Consider the following 15,998-nt stretch of genomic DNA (forward strand, 5'->3'; position numbering starts at 1 on the left):
TTTGATTAAGCTCTCTGAAAATTTTTAATTTTTTCATACAATTTTCTCGGTTTTGGTACAGAATTAGTACGCGTGGCATTTGTATGGTAAATCCGTTAAAAATGTGGAATTTTTTTTTAAAAGAAAACTGAACAAGTGACTTAATTTTTTTTTTAATTTTATACTTAAGGGGGGTCTCTTTTGAGAGCTGGTAAAATTAAATATTTTAATTTTTCTTGGGGTTTTTCTTAAACTCGGTTTTCAAGTGTTGGTGACATTTAAAGACTTATCATTAAAGAGTAAGAAAATCACTTTCCGCCATCTTAGATGCGACGCCATCTTGAGATTTTCCTCAAAACACAAAGGTAGGTTTTTCTCAGGATCTACTGGATGGATTTTGATGGGGTCAAAAGCAAATGAAAGAGGAAATACCAGTGCAAATTTTGATGTACCAGAATTTTGAATTTCCGTTCTGGGGCTGAGAAAAGTGAAAAAACGTCAAAAATATCTGAAAAAAATCACATTTTTCCACTTTTCTCAGCCCCAGAATAGAAATTCAAAATTCTGGTACATCAAAATCTGCACTGGTATGTCCTCTTTCATTTGCTTTTTACCCCATCAAAATCCATCCAGTAGATCCTGAGAAAAACCTACCTTTGTGTTTTAGGGCAGTTCTGCGGAAAAGTCGGAAAATCACAAGATGGCGTCGCATCTAAGATGGTGAAAAATGATTTTCTTACACTTCAATAACTAGGCTACAAATGTAATCATCATCGGATATCCAAGTTTATGAAAAACCCCAAGAAAATGACAAATTTCCCAAGAGACCCCCCTTAAATAGTGTATTTTTAGTGCTTAATTACGCTATTTTATTGAATAAACAATGTGTACTGAATGCATAAAAATCAATCAAAATGCAATGAGATATGAAAAATTTTTTTTTAGGAAAAAAGTGAAAAACTACACGAATTTTAAATGAGTTTGTTCGGTCGATTAAAGACTGAATATTTGTAAGGAAAGTTATTAATTATATTTATTCATATTATTTGAAGGGACGTAGATGAATTATGAGCAGAATTTTTTTTCGAAATACTAAAAGTAAAATTTTGTAGGGCTGTTCTGGGAGGACTGGATCCGTGGCATGGCTTGACCATAGCTCCGAAGTCGCCCTGATCAAGACCGAAGGTCGAAGGTCAGGAGAAAAGGTCGTGGCACCCGCTGCGCCCAACCAATTACCAATTTCTTTCACTGATGAAAATTCAAATTTTCAAAATTTATTTCATGAACGGCCAAAACAATACGGTGCCGGTTTTACTAAGAAGAAGAAGAAAGTCGCGAAAAATGAATCTTATTATAAACAATTTGGAATTATCAAACCCCATATTTTTGTTCACGGTTCTCACAATCAAGATAACATAACACTTTTTGGTCCATTTTCCAATAATAATCAATGCACAGCAAATTCAGTTGCAGCAATTGCGTATTCTCATGTGATACCTATTTCCGATTGGTTAACAAAGACATTAGACGACATTCTTTTAACAGGCAATGACCTTTATATAACTTCTCGTGCCAATAATGCTTCCGCTTATCATTATTTAACTGTTGAACAAGTTTACACCGAATTTTATATTCAAAACATTAAGATCAACATTTCTCTTGAACAAGAATTTAATGGTTATGAATTTAATGAAGCAATGATCGGTTTGCAAGATCAAATATTTGGTAACGATCAAAATTCAATTTTTGAAACAGCACTCCACAAATTTTTCGACAAATTCACACACGGTGTAATTACGTGTAATTTGCTATCAATTGCAATATTTAAAATTAACAATTTATATTATTATTTCGATAGCCATTCACGTGGAAATTTTGGCCAATTTATTAATAACGGTACATCAATTTTATGTGGATATTCAGATATTACTTCTTTATATAACATTTTAAAATATAATTTTCTTCATGGAAATCTTGCATTTAACGGCCAGGTACCTTTTGCAATAACACCTATTCATGTCCAATTAGATGACAATACAGACAATAATTTAGATACCAGTGAGTTAATAAACGCAAAAGTACAAAGTGAATCTCAGGAAACGACTTTAAGTGCATTTAATACTGATAAAGTTGTGCAATCAATTGCGGATAAAAAGCGTGAGTACAATAAATTATATAATAAAAAATTAAGATCTCAAAGCAAATTTTATAAAGATGTTGACAATCATAGGCGTCGAAAATTGCATAAGAAAGAAAGATTAATTTCATCAAAGAAGGAAGCGGAAAATATTAAACGTAAAGAAAAACGTAAAATTGAACGGCAAAATCCTCTGACAAAATCTCTTGAAAACGTTAAGCGAAAGGAACAACGTAAAATCGAAAGGTTAGATCCCATGATAAAATCACTCGAAAACGTTAAACGAAAAATTAGACATAAAATTGAAAGGCAAGATCTTGTGATAAAATCCCTTGAAAACGCTAAGCGAAAAGAACAACGTAAAATTGAAAGACAAGATCCTGCGATAAAGTCCCTTGAAAATGTTAAGCGAAAGGAACAACGTAAAATCGATAGGCAAGATCCAGTTGTAAAAGCTATTGAAAATGCTAAGCGAAAAGAACAACGTAAAATAGAGAGGACAGACATTAAGAAGAAATTATCTGAAAATAAACAGAGAAAAATGAGAAACATTTTAAAACGTTTAGATCCGAAATTTCGAAAAAAGGAGAATTTTCTTAGAAAAATTAGAATGCAGAAAAATTGTAGTAAGACCCCCCATATAAAAGTGAAACCTAATAAATTTATAGATAAACGAATTGAAAAGTCATTAAAATCTAAATATTCTTCCGTTGATCAATCGAAGTTCGAAAATCAAATTTTAATGTTTCGAGACAGATTAAAGCGGTCCTTGAAATTTAAAATTAATTACAATTACAGGAAATTAGGAAATAAAAATTTTAAATTGAAAGTTAAGAAGATGAAAGATAAAAATCGTACCCTTTTAGAATTTTTTGATAAACGAAAACAAGTTACAAATTATATTTGCGGATGTTGCGAAGGAAAATTTTTCAGGCATAATGTCAAAGAACTAAATATTAATAAATGCAAGTATAAGAATAAATCGGACCTTGAAGATTTCCTCAAAATTTCACAGTATTGTTGCACTACGTGTCACACTTATTTAAATAGAAATAAATTACCTACACTTGCAATTAAAAACGGTTTAGCTTTTCCCGAAATTCCTGATTGCCTCAAAGATTTAAGTGAATTAGAAGAGAGAATGGTAGCTCCCATAATAAATTTCATGGAAATTCGAGAGTTAAAGAAATATGCGTTAAACCCCCAGAAAGGCTTAAAAGGTAGTGTAGTTCATATTCCCGTTGAAATAAACGATATGGTTAAAGTTTTACCGCGAAGATTTGATAATATGAATACAGTTCAAGTTAAATTAAAGAGACACGAAGATTACAAGAGTCATTATATGTTCGAAACGGTACGAATTAGGAAAGTTTTAGAAGCGATAAATTATTTAGTTACAACCCCTCTTTATATATCTGAAGGAATAACGGTTGATCCCAATTATTTAAAAGATATCGGAGATATAGAAATTTCATTTATAGTTGATCCGGAAGATCAAGTTAAAGATGAACCGAAAGGCGATGATAAAGTTGTTAGCCCCCAAAAGAAAGAAATTCCCCCAGAAATCCAAACTTTATCTGGTGATGAAAATTCACAACCATCCTCATTTAAACCAGATGCTAAATGGAACATTCAAGATGTTCGCAATTTTGAAATTTACGTAAATAGTGACCATACAGAACGATTTATCGAAATTATAAATAAATTATATAAGAACAACCACATGTTTCCAACTTTTTATATTTGTGACATGGGTCTCAAACATGTTAAGGCAAAAGGTCGAAATAGGAGAAACGTTCAAATTTTGTTTTTAGAACCCAAAGGTGATAATAAAATAGGTCATTGGGTAACAACTGTACATAAAGATAAAACCATTTACGTATACGATTCCTTAGATTGGAAAACACTCAATGAGGATTGCATTAAATTTTTAAAGAAAATGTACCCTACAACAATGAAGAAGAAAGATGCAATTAAATTCATGAAAACATTTCAGCAGAATGATAGTTATTCTTGTGGTGTTCATGCCATTGCAAATAGTGTAGCATTGCTTAATAATATTGACCCCAGTAATCTTTGCTATAAAATTGAAGAAATGAGAAATCATTTATACACTATATTAAATACCGGAGTCGTAACAATGTTCCCTGTAGTTTCAACGTCCCAAATTGATGAAAATAATAGTGATGTTTTACATAATATTTTAATGGAAATTGAAGAAATTCCAGAAAGCCCTAAGAAGAGAAAACGCGAAAATGATGATCTTGAAGATAATATTAGTTGTGGATTCACGGAAACTTTTACCTTTACAAATAAAATTAAGGAAGAAAAGCCTTTAACTCAACCCAATAAAAAGATTAAAAGTGAGAAAGACGAAAATAAAGATGCCCTTGTAGACATTTTTGAAGATGACGATAATTTACCGAATGAAGATGTTATGCTTTTAGATCTTGACGCATATGAAGCCGCGGCTAGTAAAATTTGTATTATGGCCCCTGGTCAAGGAAAGAAACCCGTCTATTTCGATACCCATAAAAATCTAGAAGAACTATCCTTTCCTAAAATTTATTGCGGACAAACTTACAAAATTAATAAAATTTTCTATCACCAACGTGTCAAGTCAGAACTTCGTAGAAAAGACCCTCGGTGTCGTATTCCCAAGAAAGTTTTATATTGCGCTAATATAAAATTGCGAAATTCCGTTTCTAGTACTGTCAATATATGTTTACGAAAATCCAAAAATGTTAAGAATGTTACTGCAGGTGATGCTCTTAACCCAACAAAAGTCGATAAACTTGTTGGAATTGATGATGGATATAGATTCCTTAAGGCAAATCCTTTAACTCCCGCATACTTTATAGAGAAGCAAAATATTATTCTTTCAATGATTAGACAATTAGGAAAACCACATTTATTTCTCACAATAACTTGTTCCGAAATGCATTGCCCAGAGCTATTGCAAAATTTAGCTGAAAATTTAAATAAAAACATAAGTTTCCTAGAAAGTATGAACCTTGAAAAGGCCGATAGGACCAAAATGATTCAAAATGACCCTATTACGTGTGTTAGATATTTTGAAAACAAATCAAAGAATTTAATGAAAATGCTAACAATTGATCCAAGTAAAACAGTCAAAGTAGGTGAAGACCAAATTCAGAAATGTGGTCCATTTGAAGACAATTTCGTAATTGATTATTTCCAAAGAGTAGAATTTCAAATGAGAGGAAGCCCTCATATTCATATGCTTCTATGGTGTAAAGATTTTCCCGAGTTTGACCCAGAAAATCCTGACACATTTGAAGGCGTTATTAAATTTATAGATAATTTTGTTACATGCAGATATAAAGATCCAATTAAATATCCCTTAATTAAGAGACAAATGCATAGACATTCCGAAACTTGCTACAAAGGCAAACGGAAGAGGTGTCGTTTTAATATTCCACATCCACCAATGGATAAAACAGAAATTCTTTTGCCCCTTAACGAAGAAGAGAGAAAATTACACAATCGTAAAACTTTAAATGAAATCTATCAACAGATTGACAATGAAGTTCAAAATTTTTCGAAGAAATATGTCGATATGTCTTTTGAAGATTTATTATTTAAACTTAATATTACTAGAGAGAAATATATATTAGCTATTAGAGCTCATATTAAACGTCCCCGTTTGTTCCTTAAACGTACCAGTAGGGAGGTCAATATAAATGCGTATAATGAAGATATTTTAAATTATACGGAATCCAATATGGATATTCAACCCGTTTTAGAAGTCTTTGCTTTAGCCAAATATGTTGTCGATTACGTAACAAAAGCAGACTCTGGTCTTGCGAAAATTTTAAAAGATATATCAGCAGAAATTAAAGTAAATAAGAATTATACCTTAGAAGAGCGAATGCGAAAATATGCAAGTGGACTTCTAAATGCTAAATTAGTAGGTGCTCAAGAAGCTTCTTATTATTGCTTATCACTTCCTATGAGTCGATGTAGTAGATCAAATATATATATCAATACTAGGCCAATTAACGAAAGGGCTAGAATGTTGAAACAGACGAAACAATTGAAAAACCTGCCCCCAGATTCCACTGATATATTTGCCGAAGATATTATTCTCAAATATCAAAAGAGAAAGTCTGAATTAAATAATATAACTTTGATTGAATATGCGGCAGATTACACTGAAGTTAAGAGAAGTAAAGAAGAGGATGATAGTGACGATGAAACAGATATAAGTATGAGAATTCGTTCCAAAATAGTCAGATTTAAACCATATGATAAACTTAAAGATGAAGAAAATTATTACCGTTTTCAATGTCTCTTGTATTTGCCATTTAGAGACGAAAAGATCGAAATTGAAGATGCTGATTGCAAGCAACTTTATTTGAAGAACTTAGAAGCGATAAAATTAGTACGCGATAAGTATAACTTTGTATCTGAAGAAGAAATAATAGAAGCTATAGAGAAAGTTCGTGATGTCCAAAGCGATGACGAAACTGATACAAACAAACCTGTATCGAAATCACAAGAAGTTGATCCTATACCCAAAGATGATAAGCCCGGTGATAATAAACCCAGAAAATATGTTTCCCCCGTTAGAATAACCAAAGATGATTTATGCTTAAAAATGCAATCTCTTAATGAACGTCAGAGGCAAATCGTAATGCATATATACAAGTGTTTCACTTCTAATAAATTGCCAATTCGTATATTTCTATCAGGCTCAGCTGGTGTAGGTAAAACTCGCGTAATAAACTGCTTATATCAATTAATAACACACCACTTTGATAATTTACCCAATAGTAATCCAGGTACTATGAAGGTATTACTTTGTGCACCTAGTGGCATGGCAGCCTTTCTAATAAATGGTATGACCATTCATTTAGCTTTCGCGCTCCCCAATACACAAAATCCTGTCAATACTGATCGTCTCTCAGAAGATGTTGCTAACTCAATTCGTTGTGAACTTAGAGACGTTGACCTTATTATAGTTGACGAAGTTTCAATGGTTGGTTCAAATATGTTTTTAAAAATGAATCAAAGATCAAAACAAATTTTTGGAGTAAATCAAAGCTTTGGTGGTAAATCAGTTATCGTTGTAGGAGATCTCAATCAAATAGCTCCTGTTGGAGATGTTTCAATATTTCGTGCACCGACTAAAAGTAGCATCAATATATTAGATATCAATCCTCTTTGGGAAGAATTCAAGTATTTTGAATTAAATGAAATAATGCGCCAAAAGGGTGATTTAGATTTCACAATAGCATTAAATAATATGGCAATCGGAAAAATGACACAGAAAGATATAACTTTAATTAGATCTAGAACGGTTAAGAGTGCAAAAGACGTTCCATTAGAAGCTATTAGATTATTTGCCACACGTGCAAATGTTGACGCGTATCAATGAAAGGAAAATTTCCGAATTTCCAGGAGAATTGCACACATCGATAGCAAAAGATAAAGTAGTTACTAGTAAAAAGTCCAAATCTATAAGCGATAAGAAAACGGATAAAATATTAAAAGACCTTCAAACTAGAGATACCAATAAAAGTGCAGGTGCCGTCTACACTTTGCATTTGAAACTAGGAATTAAATATATGGTAATTAAGAATATAGATGTAGAAGACGGCTTAGTAAATGGAGCTTGCGGAATACTCCGTCACATAACTTTTGACTCAAAGAAGAATATATCTCTATTATGGTTAGAATTTTTAGAAGACAGAGTTGGTAAGAAACTCAATAAGGAAAGTCGCTACCAAAATTATTTAAAGACAAATAATCTAAATGAAAATTTAGTTCCACTTGAAAAGTGCAATTTCAGTTTTCAATTACATAGCGGTGGTACCACTACAGTATCAAGGGTACAATTTCCTATTATGCCTGCGGAGGCTATAACAATGCATAAGAGTCAGGGCCAAACGTATCAATCAATATGTATTGATCTTACTAAACAAGAAAATATTAGCTTGTGCATGATGTACGTAGCACTGAGTAGAGTAACGTCATTAAACGGTTTATATATAATTGGTACATTTTACCCACGACAAATTTCACACGTAGGACAACGGATCATTAATGAAATCCATAATTTACGAACAAAAAAACCATTAAAAGACATTTTTGAAGATGTTCGTAAAGTAGATCGGAAAAAGATTAAAATTTGTTACCACAATATCGTATCCTTGCATAAACATTTCAAAGATATTGATACCGATTCGTGGTATAAATGCTTCAATATTTTAATATTCTCTGAAACTAAAACGTTTCAATCTTATTCAATTCCAAGTTTCAAGGGTTACTTTACCTTATACAGACAAGACAATGAGATACAGAATATTGGAGGCCTTTTATGTTTGGTCAAAAATGAAGATAGGTCGAAAGTTAAAGTATTAGCAGAAGACTTAAAAATTGATCATGAGAAGAAATACACTTTAAGCTTATTCGTTTTAGATTACGGAGATCAATTTTATGTCATTTCTGGATACAAATCACCTAAAGTACCTTTCGATGTTTTCGCAAATTCATTTGAAAATGTTTTTTCAAAAATTCCTAAGAATTCAAAAATTATTTTAACAGGTGATTTTAATTTCAATATTCATGCGGATAACGTAAATAAGAAATTTTTAAGCTTTATTGCAAAGTTTCAGTTGGAATCTAAATTAGATTCTCATGAAACTACGACCAAATATGACAGTCAGTTAGATGTCGTTATAAGCAATATTCCAAATGAAAATTGCTCAGTCGGAATTTATGATAGTTATTTCTCTGATCATCGTCCCGTTTATTGCATAGTCGATGAAAAGAAACCCGAAACATTTATTCCAAAGTCACCTTCTAAACCGTATACGCCGATTTCAAAATCACCTCCTAAACCCCATACGCCTGACCCAAAGAAACCAGAAAAAGTTATTTCAAAATCACCTCCTAAATCTCATACGCCTGATTCTTTGCCACCCCCTCAAATTGTCAAAGAGCCCCAAAATATTTCTTCTCCATCAACTACTAAGAAAATAGTCAAAGACAAAAGTCCAGAAAAACCTGTTGACCAACCTGACGTTCTACTTGAACTATGGAGAACTGAAGATATAAGTTTAGACTCCACATATGCAAGTTCACTTCATATATACCGTTTCATGCATATTCTCACCGAAAAATACCCCGAATTTGAAAACGTTAATCTTGAATTTGGAGTCCACAATACAGACGCATGTCCCATAATTCCTCCCAATAAAAAACACATTCAAATAATACTTACTTCTGGACAAGAATCTAATTTCATAGGACATTTTACCCTCGCGATTTATAACGGTGACAATACGATAGATTATTATGATTCGATGAACGGCTCAATAGTTAATAAACAAGCTTTAAAATTTTTGAGAAAATTACATCCCCATTTAAAACCAATTTCGAATCATATTAAAATTAATAAAGTAATGAGTCAGCCAGACTATATCATGTGTGGCATTTTTGCTATGGCAAATGCGGTCAGTTACGTGTTAGGCAAAGACCCATGCCAACAAAGATATGATGTCAAAAAGATGAGAAGACACATAAAAGATATTTTGGAAAATAGAGTAATAACTCCTTTTCCTACCATATAGATAAAATAACATAATATGTAGTTAATTTCTTTTATTAGACAAACAGGCTACCTCAACGACCTCAACGGCCTCAACCAGCATCTACAAGCAACGCAGATCAACGGGCAGGCGACAACACGAGCGGCCAACGCAGTATTCTACATACGAATTTTAAGGCTAGTTTTTTCTGTAATATTTTGTTGTGAATATTTTTAATAATATTTTTCTTTCCAGTTTTTGGGTTCTTAATGGAATAAGACGCGACACATATAGCCTCTCTTATTCAACTTCTGTCCGCACCTCCTCGTTGGTAGAACCTGGGCGCTCATTCTTTTCAAGAATAAGTGGCAGACGCGGCAGGGGGAACTTTTTATTATATTTAACATGTAAAATTAATAAAAAGTTTGAACATTTTGCTAAAAATTTTTGTTTTGAAAGGTTTATAAGAATGATCTGACGACTTTGAATTTAACAACTGATGTTTTCTATGAAAAGTAACTTCAAAAGTACTTCATTATAAATCTGCGCCCCGCGTAGAGGGGCGCTTTTATATAAACTGCAAAGTAAAATATATAATTGCAAAGTTAAATACTTCCTGCGCCCCGCGTAGCGGGGCGTTTATATATACATTGCAAAATTAAATATATATAAAACTGCAAAGTTAAATATATATAAAACTGCAAAGTTAAATATATATAAAAGTGCAAAGATAAATATATTTAAAACTGCAAAGTAAAATATATATATAAATTGCAAAGTAAAATATATATAAACTGCAAAGTTAAATATACATATATAAACTGCAAAGTTAAATATATATAAAATATAAAACTGTAAAGTTGAATATTGCATAGATGGAACAGTATAAAGCGAATGTACGGTAAGTAAAACTTACAGGCTGTGATTCTTTCTTTGTCAGTGAAATGTGCAAAATTGGGTGAATGGGCTGAAATTAAGGAAAGGTTAAATTCTGAGGAAAGACTTACTCGCGCGCCCGAATCACAGCCATCGCGCGAGTCAGTCTTTCTTTAGAATTTAACCTTTCCTTAATTTCAGCCCATTCACCCAATTTTGCACATTTCACTGACAAAGAAAGAATCACAGCCTGTAAGTTTTACTTACCGTACATTCGCTTTATACTGTTCCATCTATGCAATATTCAACTTTACAGTTTTATATTTTATATATATTTAACTTTGCAGTTTATATATGTATATTTAACTTTGCAGTTTATATATATTTTACTTTGCAATTTATATATATATTTTACTTTGCAGTTTTAAATATATTTATCTTTGCACTTTTATATATATTTAACTTTGCAGTTTTATATATATTTAACTTTGCAGTTTTATATATATTTAATTTTCTTCTCACCCAAAATATGCAAAAGAAATAAATAAATTCATTCAAAATAATGTATTTCATAACGATAAAAAACATTCAGAGAATATTCTGATATTATACAGATCATGGCCAAAATTCATGAAACAATTTAAAGGACTTTTCTTTATAATCTTTGTGAAATATGATTAAAAAAAATATTTTCAGATTCTTAAGTAATGAAATTCCACAAAAAAGTTCTAAAACTGTTCTTTTGTGTTATTTTCATTCCCATAAAGTAAAATTGTGAATTAAAAATGAAAAGAAATAAATAAAATTAAAAATGTTTAAAAGAAAACCGATTTATTTCCTAAAAATCAAAAAAAAATTCAATTATTTTTTAAATCCTTGTTCAGTGTCTCGAATAAGCTTTAAAAAATTGAATTCTTAAAGACAAAATAAGCTTTGTCAAAACAGCTTGAGATCTACATACGTCGAGAGCAATTAACCCTCTCAGGACCATTGGAACGTTTTTTTTATAGTAGGTAAAAAAGGAGTTTTCTCCGTCCGGTGAGCGCCAGAAAAGAGAGATTTTTATAAAGAAAATCCCAAGATTAGCCTCAAAGCTTTCGATGCGCTCTGCATCATCTTCAGTGAGTTTTTATAGTATTTTTTTTACAGTAATAATGTTGCAGTCAATGCTACGTCTAATTAGTTTCTGAATAGCTACAAAAAATATTCTCAAGAATTTATTAGATTTTATCATAATAACGAAGATAAAAAATTAAAAAATCGTAATTTTTCATTAAAAATTTTATTTTTATTTCAATTAATAAAATATTTTCTGGACAGATTTTTCTTTTTTAAATTACTTAAATTACTTAATTACTTTTTTTACTTTTCTTTTTTCTCTTTTGCCAAATCCTTAATTCTTAATTATTTGCTGCTAATCCTGATACTTTATTTTCTAATTAAAGTTCTGATCCCTGAGAAATTGATCCCTGATTCAAATAATAAAAAAAGAAGACTGCTCAACGATTTTTGACCAAGATCTGTTTATTCTTTACTTGTAACTAAACTCTTCTCTTTTTGTTAAATAAAAATGATCCATAAAAAAAACGTTCAATTTTTGAATGTTGTCTCCAGTCAGAGAGAGAGAGAGAGTGACTTTTGAGACTTTCAAGATAATGTCCAAAAAGATTACACAACGGTACATAATTCCTTTTGAAAATTAAATCTTGCAAAATGCGCTACAGAACGTCTTTCACCAAGAAGAACTTTCGCCAAAAAGAGTAAAGAATCAATTTTTTTTACACTTTAGGCTATAATAATTACAACAATGTCCCAATGGGGGTAACGCACCACAAGGGACGTCTCTTTGTTGCCATCCCCCGAAGAGCACCAAATGTCCTTTCCACACTCAATGTGATCTCCATGTCTGAGGCAAAGTCAACTGAAAGCCCCCTTCTACGCCCTTATCCTTCATTGGAGATGAATAGACTTGACTCCTCACTACCGAAGGAAGAACGCTTCACTTCAATCTACCGGATGCGAATGGATACGTGCGAACGGTTGTGGTTTGTCGACACTGGACGCCACGTGACGAATGATGGTTCAATTAAGGAGCATCCTTCCGTGGTCTACGCCATCGACACAACCACCGACACCGTGGCCGAGAGATTCGTCTACCCAAGCAACGTTATGGACGCGAATGGGGCTAGCATCAGTGTGGCCGTAGACATTCCCAATGATAAGGATTGCGGTGGAGCTTTTGTCTACATTCCCAATCTCTCAGATGGAAAGATTTTCGTCTTTAGTTTGCGAGAGAAGAAAATGTGGGAATTCTGGTGAGGCACAAAATCTTTTTTTTCTCTCTTTGATTTTTCTAATGACTCAATTTATTTAAAAATCATTTCATTCTCGATGGCAAAGAGATCACAAAATCACAAAATATCCCATAAATTAGAATTAAATTTTGGTGAAAGATACGGCGATGACATGAATGTTTAATAAAAATATCGTCTAAAAGCTTTTCAAAATCGCCTATTTATAGCTAAAAAAAAATCACCTTTAGGAACTTATTTGAAATTAAATTTCTTTTTCTTTCAAAAAATCTTTTGCATTTGAAGATTTTTTTAGAATAAAATATTCCCAATATTGAGTCAAATTCAGTACTTAGTTCGGCTAAGTCCGTTGCTTTAGTTTTTTTAATAAACTAGTTTTCTGTTTGAGCCTAGGTTTTTGTCAGTTTAAAATACTAAACTCATGTCAATTAAACTTCAGCCTAAAAAATTAGGCGCTATCTAAACAATTAAGGCCTGGTCTAAGAAATTTAGGTCTAACTGAAAGAAATGAGGCCTGACTTGAAAAAACTAAGGCCTAACTTAAAAAACTTAAGTCTGTTTTTAGAAAACTTTTCACTAGTTTACAAAACTAAGCCTTGCTGGTTTAAAAAAGTTGAACCCACCTTAAAAAACTTCGGCCTATCCAATAAAACTTTGACTTAGGTTATAAAACCTGAGCCTAATGTAGAAAATTCAGACTAAGCTTAAAAATTTAAGCCTGTTTTTAGAAAGCTTAAATTTAGCTTGACAAACTAAAGCAAATAAATCTTGAATCCACCTTAAAAAGTCAAGCCTACTCTAAAAAAAACTAAGGCCTAATCTAGAAATATTAAAGCCTAGTTTAAGAAAGCTGAAACTTAGCTTAAAAGCTTAGATCTTGTTAAAAAAAAACTTAAGCCTAACATAAAAAACATAGGCTTAACTTAATGAGACCTGGTTAAAAAACAAAACAACCTAAGTCTATAAAAATTTTAGGCCAACCCAAAAAAACTAAATCCTGTTTTAAGAAAGCTTAAACTTAGGCCTGGTTAAAGTCAATTTGAGTCTATTAAAAAAGAACTTAAGATTATCTTCTAAGATAAAGCCTGGTTAAAAAAAGACTTCCTTAAGAAATTTAAGCCTGATTTAGTATTGCATTAAGTCTGACTTAAAAAAAAGCCCTAAGAAATTTATTTAATAAAAATTCAATAATTTCTTTAACAATAAATAAGTTCAAATAAAGCTTATTTGTTCCTTGACGTGAAGTTCGTTAAGGTCATGACTAACACTCATTTACTTGAAAATTGAAAAAAAAAAAGAAAACGAATAATGTACTCACCTCTGAATTTTTTCCCGCATTAGGCACAACTTCTTTCACATGAATCCCTATCAGGGAGACTATTTTGTTGCTGGAATTAACTTTCAATGGCCCGATGGAATCTTCTCCATTGCCCTCAGTGGGCAGGACTGTCGCGGCTACCGCACTGCCTATTTCCACCCAATGTCCTGTTTTGAGGAATTCAGCGTTTCCACTGAAGTTTTGCGCAATCAAAGCCTCTCAATGCGTCCTCATCAGGGCGATGACTTCAAACGCATCGGGGAACGCGGTGATGGAAGTCAGAGTGGCTCCCACTACTACGACAACTCAACCGGCGTGATCTTCTTCGCTGAAGTCGGTCGTAATGGCATTGGATGCTGGAACACCGTCAAACCCCTCATGCCGATGAACATGGGAACGGTAATGCAGGACGAGAAGAGATTCATTTATCCTGCTGATCTCAATGTTGATACATCTGGAAATCTCTGGGTTATAACTAATACAATGCCACGCTGGTTCTATGAAACACTCGATACGAATGAGTACAATTTCCGCGTTTGGTCAGCCCCAACGAAGGAAGCCATCCGTGGAACTGTCTGTGAATTGTAAGAAGAAGAAGAAAACTTCCCCCGTCCAACGTAAGAATGGTGTGAGTTACGAATTTATACAAAATATCATCTTTATTCTCTTCCTTCTTCATTCTTCTGAAGTTTTGACGTCAAAATCCAATAAAAAATAATCTAACTTGGGCATAAAAATCCCATCAAAAGAAGATGAAGTAACTTTAAAAAAAATTAACAAAGCTGCAGTATACAATTTTACTATTTTTTTTATAAAATTATTTTGTTAATGAGATAAGAATGATGAAAAATTAAAAAAAAAGAACTATAAATACGAGTTAATAGTAAAAAAAAAAAACATTTCATGATAGATGAGAGTGTGATAAGGTACATTAATATTAATTAAAATAATAATAATAAAAAACACATTAAATACAAACTAAATCATCACATTTTAAGGTTTTCCCCTCTTCGTCTTCTTTTGCATTTTCTGCGCCGCGTGCATAAGAATTCCAAAAAGCCAGTGTTGTGGCGTATGAAAGAGAAAAAGATGTGTTGAGTAATCTTCTCTTGCAAATTAATTCATTCTGTGGGTGGGGAATTACTTATTACAAAACAAATTTCACTGCGCAGGTGAAGTTGGTCAGTTGGAAAAGAATTGCGCACGTGCTCAACGAACTTTTGTTGTTATTTCAAGCATAATGGAGGATATTTCTTCGCGTAATTTTTTCTCATTGAGAATGTGGAAACATCTACATTGGGAAGACATTCCAAAAATTTTGTACTAAAAAGTTATGGAGTATTTGAAAATTTAATTTCTTTTTTTCAAACCGGAATTGTGATTTTTTTTATTTGAAATTTATTTAATGCGCAAATAATTTTCCACTTGTTCCTTCATTTACTTCCTTTTTAATTTATTCATCTTCTTCGTCTATTTTGAAGTTTTATTCTGATAAAAGTTATCTGGAAATTTTTTCTAAGATCTTGACAGTTTGTGCTTTTAAAGTTTTCTTTTGTTGTACTATAAGAGAAAAACAAAAGATTCTACTGTTCTAGAAATCTCTCAGGATGATCTTTAACGATTTCTAGCTAAGTATTCTTCTTTAAAAAAAAAACGAATAAAGAAAAAAACAAACTGTCAAAATCTTAAAATATTTTTTAAAGAATACAGACAGTTTTATCAATGTTCAATTGTAAGGGAAGAAAGGAAAATATTTTTAACAGAATCGACCCCTTAGATCCTGATATTGAGACCCTTGAGACCGTTTCTATTAAAAATCT

General features: G+C 32.0%; 4 protein-coding genes across 7 annotated transcripts in view; 3 read left to right on the forward strand and 1 right to left on the reverse strand.

The window, feature by feature from the left end:
* The window catches only part of LOC129787993 (L-dopachrome tautomerase yellow-f2-like), a 34,201-nt gene extending 19,040 nt beyond the window's left edge, over positions 1-15,161 (forward strand). For all 4 annotated transcript variants that reach the window (XM_055823937.1, XM_055823936.1, XM_055823935.1 and 1 more), the window contains exons 3-4: positions 12,338-12,863; positions 14,202-15,161. In XM_055823937.1, the coding sequence (XP_055679912.1) occupies positions 12,338-12,863; positions 14,202-14,766 (1,091 nt within the window). In that variant the 3' untranslated portion in view covers positions 14,767-15,161. The remainder of the gene's footprint in view (positions 1-12,337; positions 12,864-14,201) is intronic.
* Positions 1-15,998, forward strand: part of LOC129787983 (protein Peter pan) — a 1,185,971-nt gene that overhangs the window by 233,039 nt on the left and 936,934 nt on the right. The window lies entirely within an intron of this gene.
* LOC129787980 (L-dopachrome tautomerase yellow-f2-like) overlaps positions 1-15,998 on the reverse strand; it is a 1,067,766-nt gene that overhangs the window by 233,039 nt on the left and 818,729 nt on the right. The gene's annotated exons all lie outside the window — the stretch shown is intronic.
* LOC129788029 (aprataxin-like protein) overlaps positions 1-15,998 on the forward strand; it is a 72,329-nt gene that overhangs the window by 10,568 nt on the left and 45,763 nt on the right. The gene's annotated exons all lie outside the window — the stretch shown is intronic.

Source organism: Lutzomyia longipalpis, chromosome 1, assembly GCF_024334085.1.
Source record: "Lutzomyia longipalpis isolate SR_M1_2022 chromosome 1, ASM2433408v1".
Taxonomy (NCBI): Eukaryota; Metazoa; Arthropoda; class Insecta; order Diptera; family Psychodidae; genus Lutzomyia; species Lutzomyia longipalpis.